The sequence below is a fragment of the Furipterus horrens genome, unplaced genomic scaffold (assembly GCF_987537825.1).
Source record: "Furipterus horrens unplaced genomic scaffold, mFurHor1.1.pri manual_scaffold_11, whole genome shotgun sequence".
Taxonomy (NCBI): domain Eukaryota; kingdom Metazoa; phylum Chordata; class Mammalia; order Chiroptera; family Furipteridae; genus Furipterus; species Furipterus horrens.
The window spans coordinates 15,996,469-16,010,019 of record NW_028327181.1 but is presented as its reverse complement, the minus strand read 5'-3'; the positions used below and the strand labels follow the sequence as shown (position 1 = coordinate 16,010,019).

At 44.3% G+C, this 13,551-nt stretch overlaps 1 protein-coding gene across 2 annotated transcripts in view; it reads right to left on the bottom strand.

Annotated features, from left to right (window-relative positions):
• OSBP2 (oxysterol binding protein 2) overlaps nt 1–13,551 on the bottom strand; it is a 123,186-nt gene that overhangs the window by 97,081 nt on the left and 12,554 nt on the right. For both annotated transcript variants that reach the window (XM_090291554.1, XM_090291555.1), the window contains exon 2: nt 813–1,021. In XM_090291554.1, coding sequence (XP_090147680.1) covers nt 813–1,021 — 209 coding nt within the window. The remainder of the gene's footprint in view (nt 1–812; nt 1,022–13,551) is intronic.

The window sequence follows — 13,551 nt, the reverse complement described above, 5'->3', positions numbered from 1 at the left end:
AAACTATGATACATCCATACAATGAAGTACTGCACTGTTGTAAAAACAAGGAGGAACTTTTTTAGATATTGATAGAGAAACATTCCAAGATATATTGCAAAATGGAAAAAAAGCAAAGTGGAGGACTGTATTTATTTTAAAAGAAGTACCTACTTACAGATATATGTAAAGACACAAGACACTGGTAGCTCTGGTTGCCTCTGGGCAGGAGAGCAGGGAGAGGAGGCTGGGGACAGAGACAAGGCTAGAAGTCACTGCATATGCTTTTAAAGCCACTGGTTCATGAATCATATAAAGACATTATGTATTTTTTAGAAATAAATGTATTAAAGTAAAAAAATAAAATGTCTTGCTCAGGGTATGTGAGCAGGCCACACACTGTGGCAAAGGCAGCAGCCCTGGCTAAATGGCTTTCAGTCTCTATAATGGGCCCAGGAGAAAGTCTGGCCTGAGGCACAGGGGCACAATCCTGGACTCCCATTCCTGCCTGCTGCTTCTGTAGCTGACCCACTGCAGCATCTTAAGGGTCTTCTCAAGTCCAGAAACTGGCTCCTTCCAAAGAAAGAGACACAGCTTGCCCACCACAAACATTTCCATCCTTAGAACCGCCAGCCAACCTGACCACGTAAGCATCTCACTGCTGAGGACGCATGGGGTCAAATGGGAAGGACAAACACACACCTCGACCTTCCGAGGTTGGTCTGGAGCAAACTGGGTCTCCTGGTGACCGCCATCCCCCAAATGCTTTCAATCCCCACTCTCTCCAGACCCACCACACTGCACATGCACCCACTGTGCCAAGCGCTCACTACCTGAATGGCTGCTCATCATGCGGACAGCCTTGGCCTTGGCCAGCTCCAGGGCGGTGATCCACTGCTGCCGCTCCACCTCCGAGCTGGCCTTGAGGTGGTAGGTCCTTGCCCCACTGGTTAGCACGATACCGCAAGAATCCTCCGTGTCAAAGTGCGTGGTGGACAGGTTGATGGTGCCACGGCAGGTGTGGGCCATTTCACCCTGATTTCTGTAGGATGCAAGAGAAGGTATGGGTTGAGGCTCCCAAACTCAATAGCTCCAGACTGAAGAAAGCCTCAGGGAAAATCCTCAGAATCTCAGATCCTTGGAGCTGGGAGAGGCCCTGGAGTCAGAGCTGGGGGATGATGCCTATTGGGACTGACTGGTAGAGACATGGTTGAGGGGCACTCAGTGGGCAAAGTGGCAGAGGGAGAAGGACCTGCATTGGCGCCACATTCAGGGCATGCCTGCTGTGGTCTGAGTCATCGCAGACATCAAGAAATTGAGACGGGTGACTGCCCAGGGTCCTGAGGGTCCTGCTAGGCAGCACAGACCTCTAACTCCAGCACAGGTTCTCCCCACAAAGCCTCAGAACCACAAAAATGGAGCAGAGTAGAAATCTGCCACTAAAGCTGAGATTGGAGACCTAGAACTCTAGGGGGTAGACTTGGAGGCATCCCCTGCTGATGGTGAGCTGGGAACTGAGAGCCACAAAGTCATGATGCCACCATTCTTTAGCTCCACAATGAAGGCCATGGGTGGGTCATTGCATCCTACCTACGACAAGGGACTGATGGCCCTTTGCTGGTTAAAAGATTACGGAGCTAATGGTGCCAAAGTCAGGGGAAGTGGAGGTGACTAAAGTGTTGGCCATTTACAGTTGTGACCAGTATCTGAAAACTGAGATCCAGCTCTCACGACTACTTAACTCACTCTCCCTTAGAGACTCAAAGGAAAGTCAGAACCCCCAAGACACACTGAATCTCTTTCCACAGAGGGTGTTGGAAAAGGAAGAGCAATTGATCAGCATGGAACAGTGCTAGTGGCAGGAGCCCATTTGGCAGTTTTGCTGCCCTTTAAGGCTCATTTATTTTCCCTAGCTGTCATCATCTGTCATTTTCTTAATCTCTCTGCCAGTTCTAAAGTCAAATGGCATGGCACTCAATACGACATTCATCTTGCATTTGAACAGCTGCTGCCTTTTCCGATTCCCTCCTGCTTTGAAATTCCTTAGAGATGATGTAATTTATACCTGAAGAAAGGCCCAATTCTTGGGTGCTGACATCTTCCACTTGACGGAAACTCATTCTAATTTACATGACCGTCAACGCTGGGCATGCCTGTTGGAAGCCTACAGTTCTAGATTTGAGGACATTTCAGGCCAGAGATTGTTCAGGTGTTAATTAGTACCATAGCTTACCGGAAACGACACTACAGCTTAGCTCACAAGAGGTCGGGTAGTGGCAGTGTTTTAGGCAGAGGGAAAAGCAGGGGCAAAGCCTATGAGGCAAGGAGGAGTTTACAGCTTTCAAAGAATAGAAAAAGTTTCCGCATGACCAGAGCATTGAGAATAAGAGAGTGAAGGAGGAGGAGGAGGAGGAGGAGAAGCAGCTAGAAAATCAGGCAGGGATCAAATGTAGTACCTCTCAGGCCACACCAATACACAGATTTTAAACCCAAAACTAAAATAGTGGGCCTCCTGGACCTAATATGAGGAAAGAAACAGAGATGACCTAGAGTTCCAGAAATTCCCATGGAAAACAGAATAAAAATGCCTTGGGCCAGGTGGGAGATGGAAGCCCGGCCACTGTGTGAAATCAGGGCTGGGCTGGAAGATAGCCAGTGGCTACTGTATTGGATTACAACCCATTGACTAAAGTAAGTACCTATGAGTCCACACTGATATAAGTAAATAATTGAAGGAATAAATAAATCAAGAAGAAGGGACAGATCTTCCTTAATGAGATTAGATGGAATTATGGGAATAGCAAAATCATTAAATGCAATGTGGGATCCTGGATTGAATTATAAAATAGAAAAAAGACATTGGTGGAAAAACTTATGAAATACAAATAAAGTCTGAAGAGTAGTTAATAGTATTATAACAATGTTAATTTCATGGTTTTGAGAATTGTACTTTGGGTGGGGTAAGATGTTAACATTAGGGGAAGCTAGATGAAGAGTATATAAGAACTCGTAGTACTATATTTGCAACTTTTTTGTAAGTCTAAGTTATTTCAAAATAAAAATGAAGTTTAACGATGCCATCATTTCTTCCCAGGTTCATAGGTGATATGAGGTTTTGTGACCAGAACCTGAACTGCCTTGCCCTCAGGCTGAGTGACTGGGCTGGAGATGTTTCCAATGTCACTGAAGGACAGAAGCCACAGGCCCCCATCAAAAAGCCTGGTTCTGGAGTGGGCTCTCCCACGTGGAGGTACTAGAAAAGTTGAGAGACCAAGAAGAGTGGAGTGGTGAATGATACTCAGGGAGGGATGGAGAATTTCCCAGTCAAGACAAGCCTGAAAAACCAAAATTCAAAATCCCTGAAGAAACCCAATGCTAATAAAGAAGCTAATATAGTCAATGCTCAGAGGATGAATCACTTGAAACAGAACATTAACTATCAGAACAATATGAAAAAATTAATGTAAATAGGTTTAGGATTCTTAAAGAAGAAATAACATCCAATAAAAGGAACAATAATTTGTGAAACAAAAGTAGGGAAAAATGAAACAAGAACAGGTACATATGAAAAAGTAGCAAAAGAATTTCAGAAAATGAAAACATAGCAGATAAGCTGTACCACCCACCTTGTACTGAAACCTAAATTTAACTTGAACTCATTGTAATTAGAGCTACTTTTCATTTAAGGACTTGAGGAGCTTCATTTTTCAGTTTTACTTTTCTGTTATTTGGAAGAACTTATATAGAGGTAGGTGTGAATTTGGGTTTAAAGGCTTGTTAAAATGATCAAGGTTCAATGCACTTGCTTGTCTTGGCATTTAGCTGTACTCTTTTTTTCTTCTTCTTTCATTTAGATGCTTTGTGGTCAATCCATTCTTCACCAGTAGCCAAAGTGATATTTTTTTGTCCTGTTTAGTCAGTTTTTAAAAATTTCAATGGCTTCCAATTCAGTCCTGAAAGGGCCTAAAGTTCAGGGACACATCTTAAAATCCAGGTTGTTCTTTGGGAGTGGTGCACCTGCCCATGTTGCGTATGAAAGGTTCTCTGTCTCCCACTGTGAGTTTTGGCTGAGGTAATGCTCACTATGAAGCTCTACCTTCCAGAGCCACCCCAAATCTCAGGTGGTGGGAAAGTTCAGACCCCACTCACAGCACACTGTAAGCTGCAACGGCAACTCCTCTCCCCAATAGGGCCTCTATTTTCACTGAGCCCTTCGGAGGCCTCACTACCACACAACAAACCAGGCTAGGCACTAGGGCCACTGCCCACCTTAGTGGGATAAGCAATTTGTCCTTAATTTCTACAATGAGTTTCCTGGTAATGGTGTTGCCTCCCATAGCACCTCTGCCCACAGTTATTGAATCCTCATTTGCTGGCCGCGATTCCATCTAACACAGCCTCAGACCAAGGCACCCATTTCAGCCAAGGAGGTACGCCCGTGGCTCCTGACTGCGGAATTCACTGGTCTCACCGTGAATGCTGCCACCACTCAGGGGTGGCCCGTCGGACAGAACAATGGAATGGACTGCTGAGGGAGTGACTGGGGAGATGTCTTATGGGCTTGAGCTTCTGGCCTCCGGTATGCAGTACATGCCTTGAACTGACAGCTGATATCTGTTGCCATGTCCTCTATAATTGCAGCAGATGGGGCCAGGAGTGGCCCTGCTCACCATCACACAGCGTAACCCCTCCCAGAGTTTGTACTTCCCATCCCCGTACACTGGGCCTCAGCTGGGTCAGAGGTTCTAGTTCCAGGGAGGGGGGGCATTATGACACAACAAGGCTTCCCACTGAACTGAAAGCTGACTCTACCACCTGGCCACCTCTGGCTCCTCATATCAGTGACGAACAGATCAAAAAGAGAGTGACTATACTGCTGGGGTCACTTAAGCTAATTACCATGAAGAATTAGGTTAGTGACACTTATGGGGATGGGAGAAGAATGTCTGGATAGAGCCCAGGGCATTCCCTGGGTCATCTCTTTATACTTCCCTGTCTGGTAATGGCTGTTAATGGGTAAGGCAACAGGGAACTCCGACCCCTCAGGACAAACGTCACAGACCGGCCAAAGTGCTAAGGCAGAGTGAACAGGATCTGGACTGAGTGGTGAAGAAGGAAGATAATGAATATCAGTTACAGTGTCAGGACCAGCCATGGCAGCAGAGAATGAGCTTGTCTCACAACCTTCTTGCTTCAGTTCCCAGGTGACCCCAGCTGGACACCAGGAAGGGGACTCTGTTGCTGGAACTTGCCCCTCTCATCTCACAGAAGGGCTAAAGATGTCTTCGTCTTCTCAGGAGAATGTCGGTCCCCACATCGCAGCAGGAGAGCTGATACCATGGGTGGACGCGAATGGACCTGAGTTGCACCAGGTGTGGAGAGTACTGGGCACAAACCCTGTGTGCCTTCTCAGGTTCCCTGGGCCGCATCCTGCTCTGTCTCTCTCAGCTAGTGCCTTATCTTCACCCATCTGTCCCTCCACTTCTGGACTTGCATAAAGTACTGCAGTGAGAAACCGGGGATGGAAGGAATAGGGCCAATAGATTCCCTCTCCGTTCTTCTCTCTGTGAACTGCTTGGAGGTATGTTTTCTCCTTGCATGTCTTCTCGAGAAGTTTGCGCACCAGATCCGCACACTGTGTCTCTCTGCAGCTCCCCGAAGTGGCATCCAGCAAGGTAATACACTGTAGTGCCTCGTCGCTTTATCCCTCCTCTGCTTCACTTTCCATTTCTGCATCACCGCCCTGGGACTGCATCTCCCAAGCAAAATGAGCTCTTTAATCTCTGCCTTGGGCTATGTTTTCTAGAAAACCTTCACAAAAATGTTCATGGGCAAAAAAAGAAGACAGGGCAGCAGATGTGAAACCACATACATGGAAAGACAAAAGCTATTAATCTGGAGCAAAGCACTTAGCCCCTGTGTGACTTTAATTTGATGCTAGCTCAAGCTGACTCTGAGTAACTTGGTAAATTCTGCCCCCCTCCCCCCCACCAAATCTTCTAAATTCTAATTCAGCAGGTACTTCCTGTGGGCTACTAGATAAAGAAATTGTTAGAAACTGGAAAAGGCATAGATATTAGGATAAATTAGAACATTTGGGGGCCTCAAGGAATGATTCATCTTGCGAAAGAAATAGGCCTATAAATTGCAAGCTACTATTCAATAAACAGAAGAAAATAAATTCAAAATAAAGGGCATATTCACTATGAAAAGTTATTGAGCTATATACCCTTATAATTTACCACTTTTCTGTATGTATGTTATATACATACAGTGTGTTCTATGTTGCATGCAATACCAGTTGTCAATAAAATGTTGGCTTTAAAAACAAACTCAAAATGAACCAATAAACTGTCAGCGGTAGAAGCTCAGGAAACAGAATGACCATTTCTGTCCCAGAGGGATGAAGGGGGTACTCTGGTGCAGTCTCAAACAATGAGCAGATTCTGCCCCAGCAAAGACTAGGAGGGCCCGGCCAACCCACAACAATAGCGCTGGGTGAATGTGGCTCTGGGAAAGCCCAGAGATCCAGAGCAGCTGAAGGAGAGGGTCCGGCCATGGCCTGGAATGATGATGGTGGTGTAAATTAGACTGTGTCCCCCAGGAAGATATGTTGAAGTTCTAACCCCCAATACCTGTGAATGTGACCTTATTTAGAAATAGGGTCTCTGAAGATATGATCAAGTGAAGACGAGGTCAGACATTAGGGTAGACCCTAATCCAGTGTGACTGTTGACCATGTAATAAGGGGAAGAGAGACACAGACACACAGGGAAATGCCATGTGACAATGGAGGCAGAGACTGGAATGAGCATCGACAAATCAAGGGCCACCAAGGATTACTGGCAAACACCAGAAGCCAGGAAGGCCTGCTGGTACCTTGTTTTGGACGTCTAGCCCCCAGAACTGTGAAACAATAAATTTCTGTTGTTTTAAGCCACCCAGTTTATGGTGCCCCCCCCTTTTTATTGAATTTATTGGGGCAACACTGATTAATAAAATTATACAGGTTTCAGGTGCATAATTCCATAATATGGTGCTTTCTTACAATAGCCCTAGGACATTAACATGATAGCTCAACAGATCAGTGGAGGAATGACCTTCTGGAACCTCACATGCAGCTGAGCTGGCTTATTCCCACATGCCAGTCATGGGCTGTGTAAAGGACAAAAAAGCCAGTGACTCTCAAACCAGTAGGAGATAATTGACAGATGAATCATGGAAAAGGGGCCAGTAAAAGACATTCTGCAGCTCCTCACACATATCTCTGGGATCAAAAAAAGGAAGAGTGTCATCACCAAATACAGAGAAATGGGAAGATGTAGCTAGATAACTTTGCAAATAAGTTGCAGATAGACCGATAACTAGATTACTCTTACTCTTAGTTAATCGCACCCTTAGTCAAGTAGTTAATCGCCTTAGATTGTGAACCTGGATTAACCAGTAATGGAGAAACAGGGGAGAAGGAGAAGGGAGGGGGCACTAATTGCGTTAGTAGAAAACCAGTTTGCTTTTGTCTACTTGGTGCACACAAGCCCCTCACTGGCTGTGCCCGGCTCTGCAGACCCGTGCGTAAACAAACGCCTCGCTTTGCTGCTGAAGTCCTGTGTCGCAGTGTTTCACTGTGAGCGTTTCTCACAGCTGCACTTCAACTCTCCACACAGTTTGCCACCAGAACATTCAGCTAATGTGGCACCCGAGCTGGTTTTCTGTTATTCTTGACTAAGAATCTGCTGCTATACACAGGCAATGGCTGTAGAAGGGATGTCACAAGGCAGGGAGGGCAGTGAAGAACGTCGTGCAAGAGACGTAGGCAAGAGAAGCAGCAGTTTTCAGTTCTTCTCCCTCTCAGGCCACAGGGATGCTGTTAGGATCCTGCTGGGTCTAAGTAACGAAGCTCAGTTTATTCAGTCTGACTAGTACATCCTGACAGCTTACCTTAGAGGTATCTCATGTGAATTAATCATTTAAGATGTGACAAGAAAGGTAGGAAGGTTACCTCCCTGTTCCAGGTGCAGAGGCCGAGGTTAGGAGATGCGGGCAGCTCACTGGAGGTCCCAAAGGGGACCAGGCTACTAGAGCCAGGCCCACCCACCTCCCCCACCTCTTACCCACCAGGCTACATGGACTCGTCCTTCAGGTTTTACTTGTATTCTCAAAGCTGGCTGAAAGGCACCATTCAGAAAGCACTCAGCCTCAGAAGTGGCCTGTCAAACAGAAGCATCTACTGTGCAGTATTTGCTTCTGGAGATGAGACTGTCACTAGGAGAGCTGACACCATTTTATTTTGCTTCTGGCCTCATTCTTTGCCACTTAAAGCTTCCCTTGAGAAATGTTAAATAAGTGCTGTTATAAATTCTACAGGAAGGATGCTTCTAATGTAGTTTTCAAAATAAAAAGAGAGACTTGAGAGCCATTCTCCAGTTACTGACATTCATGTTTCTTCATATTTCACACAAATGGAGAATGACAGACAGTAAAGCACAGCACACTCATCAGTACAACTTACATCTGGGTGATACTTCATGATGTGTAAGTGTCTGTCACAAACATGACTCTTTAGCTCCTCATAAGGGCTCAGAAAGTGGGCAAAGCAGACATTGATTTGTTTGGAAAATATCAAAAATATTCTATATGGCAGGCACCTGTAGGGGGAAAGTTAATGCCTCATTTTAGAGTCAAGAAAGGGGAGGAGACCAGGAAAAGGTAAATCATGTGTTTTAGTCCATAGAACTGGCCAATAACAAAGCCAGAACTGGAATTGGGTTTCTTGGCCACCAGCATGGGGCTCTTTCCATGGAGAATACTGGGGTATTGATCCAGAAAACATGTTTTGCTTTATTTGATTATTGTATTTGCCACTCGTGAGCTAGAACTTACATTCCAGGAGACACGGATCTCTGGCCTGTCTTCTCCCTGCCCGGCTCAGAGCTGACACAGGGTGAAAGCTCAGAGATGGTGAGCTGGCTGAGTGAATTAGTGCGTGAATGTTACCCCAGCAGTGGAACAAGCCCAGGGATATGACCCAGCCGCCCCTCAAAGTTCTGCTGACCTCACATGCTGAAGGTGGAATAACAGGGTATCAACACCCCACCCCATCGACATTCCTCACTAAAAATTCATTAGATGCTTTTTGTGGTTCCATCAAAATATCAGAATACCATGCACCATCCGGTGACATTAAAGGGGGTTCCTAAGATCAAGTGGAAAGCTTGTCACAGAATATTAGGCAAATGCTTTAGATCTCAAGTTTAGATGAAAAGGTCATGGCAAAGTAGAAAATGGAGGAACATGACACTTCTTCTGCCAAAGCAACAATAACCAACAATATATTTCCAAGTTACTAAAGTTTTAAATTGTGAGATTCATCTGGCTAAAGTCTTATCTTTGGACTTCACTGAGCAGAATTCCAAGTCCTCTCCAGCAAGCCTCCTCTATCTCTTAAGTCCACCCCTTTTCTGCAGCTGCCCTGATCAGTCCTGCTCTGGCTAATGGTCACCTCTTGCCTGGACAACATCCACAGCCTCCTCATCAGTTTCTGCACTTCGCCTTGTCCTGCTAATCCACTCCTATGCTACATTTTTTCTAAAACTTCAGTCTGATTCTTGTCTACATGCTGCTTAAAACCCTTTAGCTACTCTGCTTTCCTTAGGATGAAGTCCTCACTCCTGCGTAAGATTTACCAGTTCTTTCTGAGCTAGCTCCTCCCTGCCCTCTGCTTCCAATCCAGCCTGCTAGTCCCCTGGCCTGAAATGCCACTCCTCCAAGAAACTGTCCTTGAATGCTCTGCTAGTCTCCCACAGCCCTGCAGGCCTCCTCTCTTACTGTTCTTACCATTTCAATATTCTTATCAATGCTTTATCCTTCTGATGCAGGGTCTAAAGCTGTCTATTCACTGCTATCTCTCCAGAATCTAGCAAGCATTGGTCACATAGTTTATGCTCAGTCGTCGTCGGCAGCCGTCCGTCTCGAGAGACGATGGTGTAGCTTCTTAAGAGTCTATCTGCACTGTCGAGAATGGCTGTGCAGTCCGACTCGGGAGTGACACGGTATCTGTCTCCTCCCGTGTTGAATCAACATCTTGCGATGACGCTGGAGTGTCCTCTCCAGTGAAGCTGAAGCTACAGAGCCTGGGCAGGGTGATATGGAGGGTCTGCTGTTGCCCATGCAGCAGACCCCCCCTCTCTTCGCAGCTGAAGGGTCCAAGGGAAAGACGGAGTCAATACAGCTTGGCTTCAGGTGCGCCGCAGGAGTTGCCGGTGTTGACTACAACATCAAACCGCCTTAGGGACTCCGGCTCCGGATTTTCTGTCGGGGTTTACTCCCTTAGCCTTTCCCCTGAAGAGGTATGCCGCAAGGCAGCGGAGGTTTTTTGGAGTCAGAGTTTTCCTTCTCTGATGTGCCCTGACTGGAAGATCGAACCATGCTCAGTAAATACTTGTTAAATGAATCAACTCAACTTTCATCACCTTTAATTTCATCACAGAGACCACTGGCCAGAGTCACAAGCAAGGTTAGTAACACCAAAGTCAAAAAAGTTTGGCCAGAATGACTGACTGTGCAGGAACTGAGAGGATTTGACTGGCATGCCAGGGAAGACAGTTTTATACAGGGACTGAACAAATAAGTAAATATACTGAGGATAACTGAAGCCAGATCTCTTGGAGTCAGAGTCTGCAGTTGGAAATCTGGAAGGAGAAGGTTAGGAGAAAAATGAGAAAGAAAAAAAAAAACCTATCTGTGAGGAGAACCTAGAAGAAACGATGTCCCAATAACAATGAATACACCTAGCAACCACATTTTGGCTTCTAGATACCATTTTTCACTAAAAGGAGCCATGGCTCATTGCAGAAAAGGCAGATCCCAGTGCAAGACAAACCAGGTAAATTGTGTTGTGCCAAAAAGTAAGAAAGTGTTCAAAGAGTGATGGGGAATGTCAAAAGGGCACAGGAGCCTGTTTAAAAGGACTCCCCTTAGCCAAAGGTGGGACAGTTTGAGAATCAAAATAAATAATAGTTACAGATAGTAACACATTGAATAAGACAGAAATCCATAAGTTCATACTGATATAAATATATAAATACATGAAATTATATTAATAAATTCCTTACAGTACAATGCTTACTAACAAATGTAGAAGGAATGATGTTACTAGAAAATCTCCAGTTGGCATCCATTGTTACAACTGATTCAGGAAAGAATCATCCAAGGGTGCCACAGCCAAGTGGGGAAAGATCTGTTAATGAACAGGGTTTAGCACAGCCTCAAAGTGTCTCCCCATAAAAATATTTTCTAATTACTTATTAATTAATAATTGCGAAATTAATTAACGTCATAGTGGAGAAATCTGGCAAACACCATCCTAACCAAGAAAAAGTTCTATCACTAGTAATAGGAGAAAGCAATGTCAGGTGCCTCCTGAGACGGTGCACTGTGAAGGCCACAGCAGTGCATCCTGTGTCATTCCTGCCACAAATGCAGGACTTGGGTTTAAAAATAAAGGGACACCAGGCAAGCTCACATCGAATCACAGTCTACAAAGTAACTGGCTTGTATTCATCAAAAATGTCCAGGTCATGAAAGACAAGAAAAATGGAAGAACTATTTCAGGCTGAAACCAAAGTGGCAGAACAACCAAATGCAATCTAATCCTGGATGGGATCTTGTACCCATACAGGTTATTATTGGGACAACTGGTAAACACGAGTGGGGTCCTTGGATTAGATGGTAGCATTGTATCGATGTTTATACTTTGGATATGTATAGCAGAATATCCTTGTTTTAAGGAATATACACTGAAGTATTAAGTGATAATGAGCATCATGTCTGAAATTTACTCTTAAATATTTTTAAAAATACATGTATAAATATATAGAGAAAATAAGGTAAATATAGTATAAAACAATTGGGGTATCTGGAGGAAGGGTACATAGGAGTTCTTTGTACTATTCTGTGACTTCCCTCTAAACTTGGAATCATTTCAAACAAAATGAAAGGTTTATTTTTAAAATCTTAGAAAAAATAGCAACAATTTCAATGAATGAAGCTTATTTGGATCCTGACTTCTAGAAACTGTAAAAAAAAATTTTTTTAATCAATGGGAAAATTCTAATATTGACTGGCTGCACATTTGATAATATTAAGGAATTTGTAAATTTCTAGGGACAATAATGGTATTTAAAAACCTTCATATATAGAGAGATACATACTAAAATATTTATAAATATTATTAAAATTATTATTTTTAATTGATTTTAGAGATAAGAGAAGAAGGGAGGGAGGGAGGGAGAAACATCAACTTGTTGTTTTACTTACGTGTTCGTTGATTGATTCTTATATGTGTCCTGAGGGGGATTCAAATGTGCAATCTTGGTGTATCAGAGTGATGCTCTAATCAGCTGAGCTATACATCTAGGGCCTAAAATTATTATTTTTAACTCATTTATTAAAATTAATGATGTCTGAGATTTGCTTCCAACTAAGTGAGGGTGGGGAGGCCATATAGTGGCCCTACCATGAGACTTCCTGACACTGGGTAATGGGGTCGTTATACCAACATCTCTACTTTTATGCATTTGAAAGTTTCCATCATAAAAAATAAAATCTAAGGGCCAAGGTATTTTAAAATCTTCCCCATGAAGAGCCACAGCCATTAGCAGTGCTGATGACTTCAGTGACGAAGGGGTTTTCTTGAGTCTCAGTGAGCCAGGCACAGGAATGAGGCTCCACAATGAGTGCCTTGGTTAAGCAGGGAGGATGACAGGTCCCTGGGGCACACAGCTGGATCTATTTCGAGCGAGGCTGTAAGCCTGTAAATCCAAATTCTCCTACACAGAACAATTCAGGATGCTTGAACAGATTTTTTTTTCCAATCATCACACAACCTCTAAAGCTGCAGCCACAGTCTACGGGAAGTTCTAGCAACCTAGATTCTTTCTTTCACAAGCGAGCTATTAAAAATCCAGCCGCACTAAAATATACCCCCCAAAAAATACTACAGTAAGCAAAAGAGATTCTAAAAATGAAATCCAGTTACCAAGCCAAGAAAAAGACTGAAATGCCATGAATTAGAGGTTAATTAAGGAAACATCTGAGTCAAAATTTAACATACCAAGGCCAACTACAAATTTAAATGCACAGATTACAAGTTTACAGATCTGCTGGCAAGATATGTAATTCATTCAGGAATTCTACTTTTTCTCTTCGTGGCCTCCAGTATTATAGGCATTGATATTAATACTAGATGACATCATCTTACATAAAAGTGACTCCCACCAGGCTTCAGTTGAAGCTGAAATGGCAGCTCAGCTCCTGTCAAAACCTGACAGCAGCCTGCAAAACTGAAGGTGTCACCCATGGGTAGTACCTGACTCCCAAAACAAAGCCTGCGTTTGGAAGAACCATCATTCCTGCTTGGCCAGGCATTGGGTTCAGACCAGTGAACAAGACAGACAAGGTCTGAGCTTCCATGGGGTAGTAGTTCCCTTGGGCCCCATAGCACCCAACAAGAGTGCATGACCAGTGTTCCCTCTGCCATTTGGAGTGAATGAGGGCAGGGCCCTCGCAGCAGAG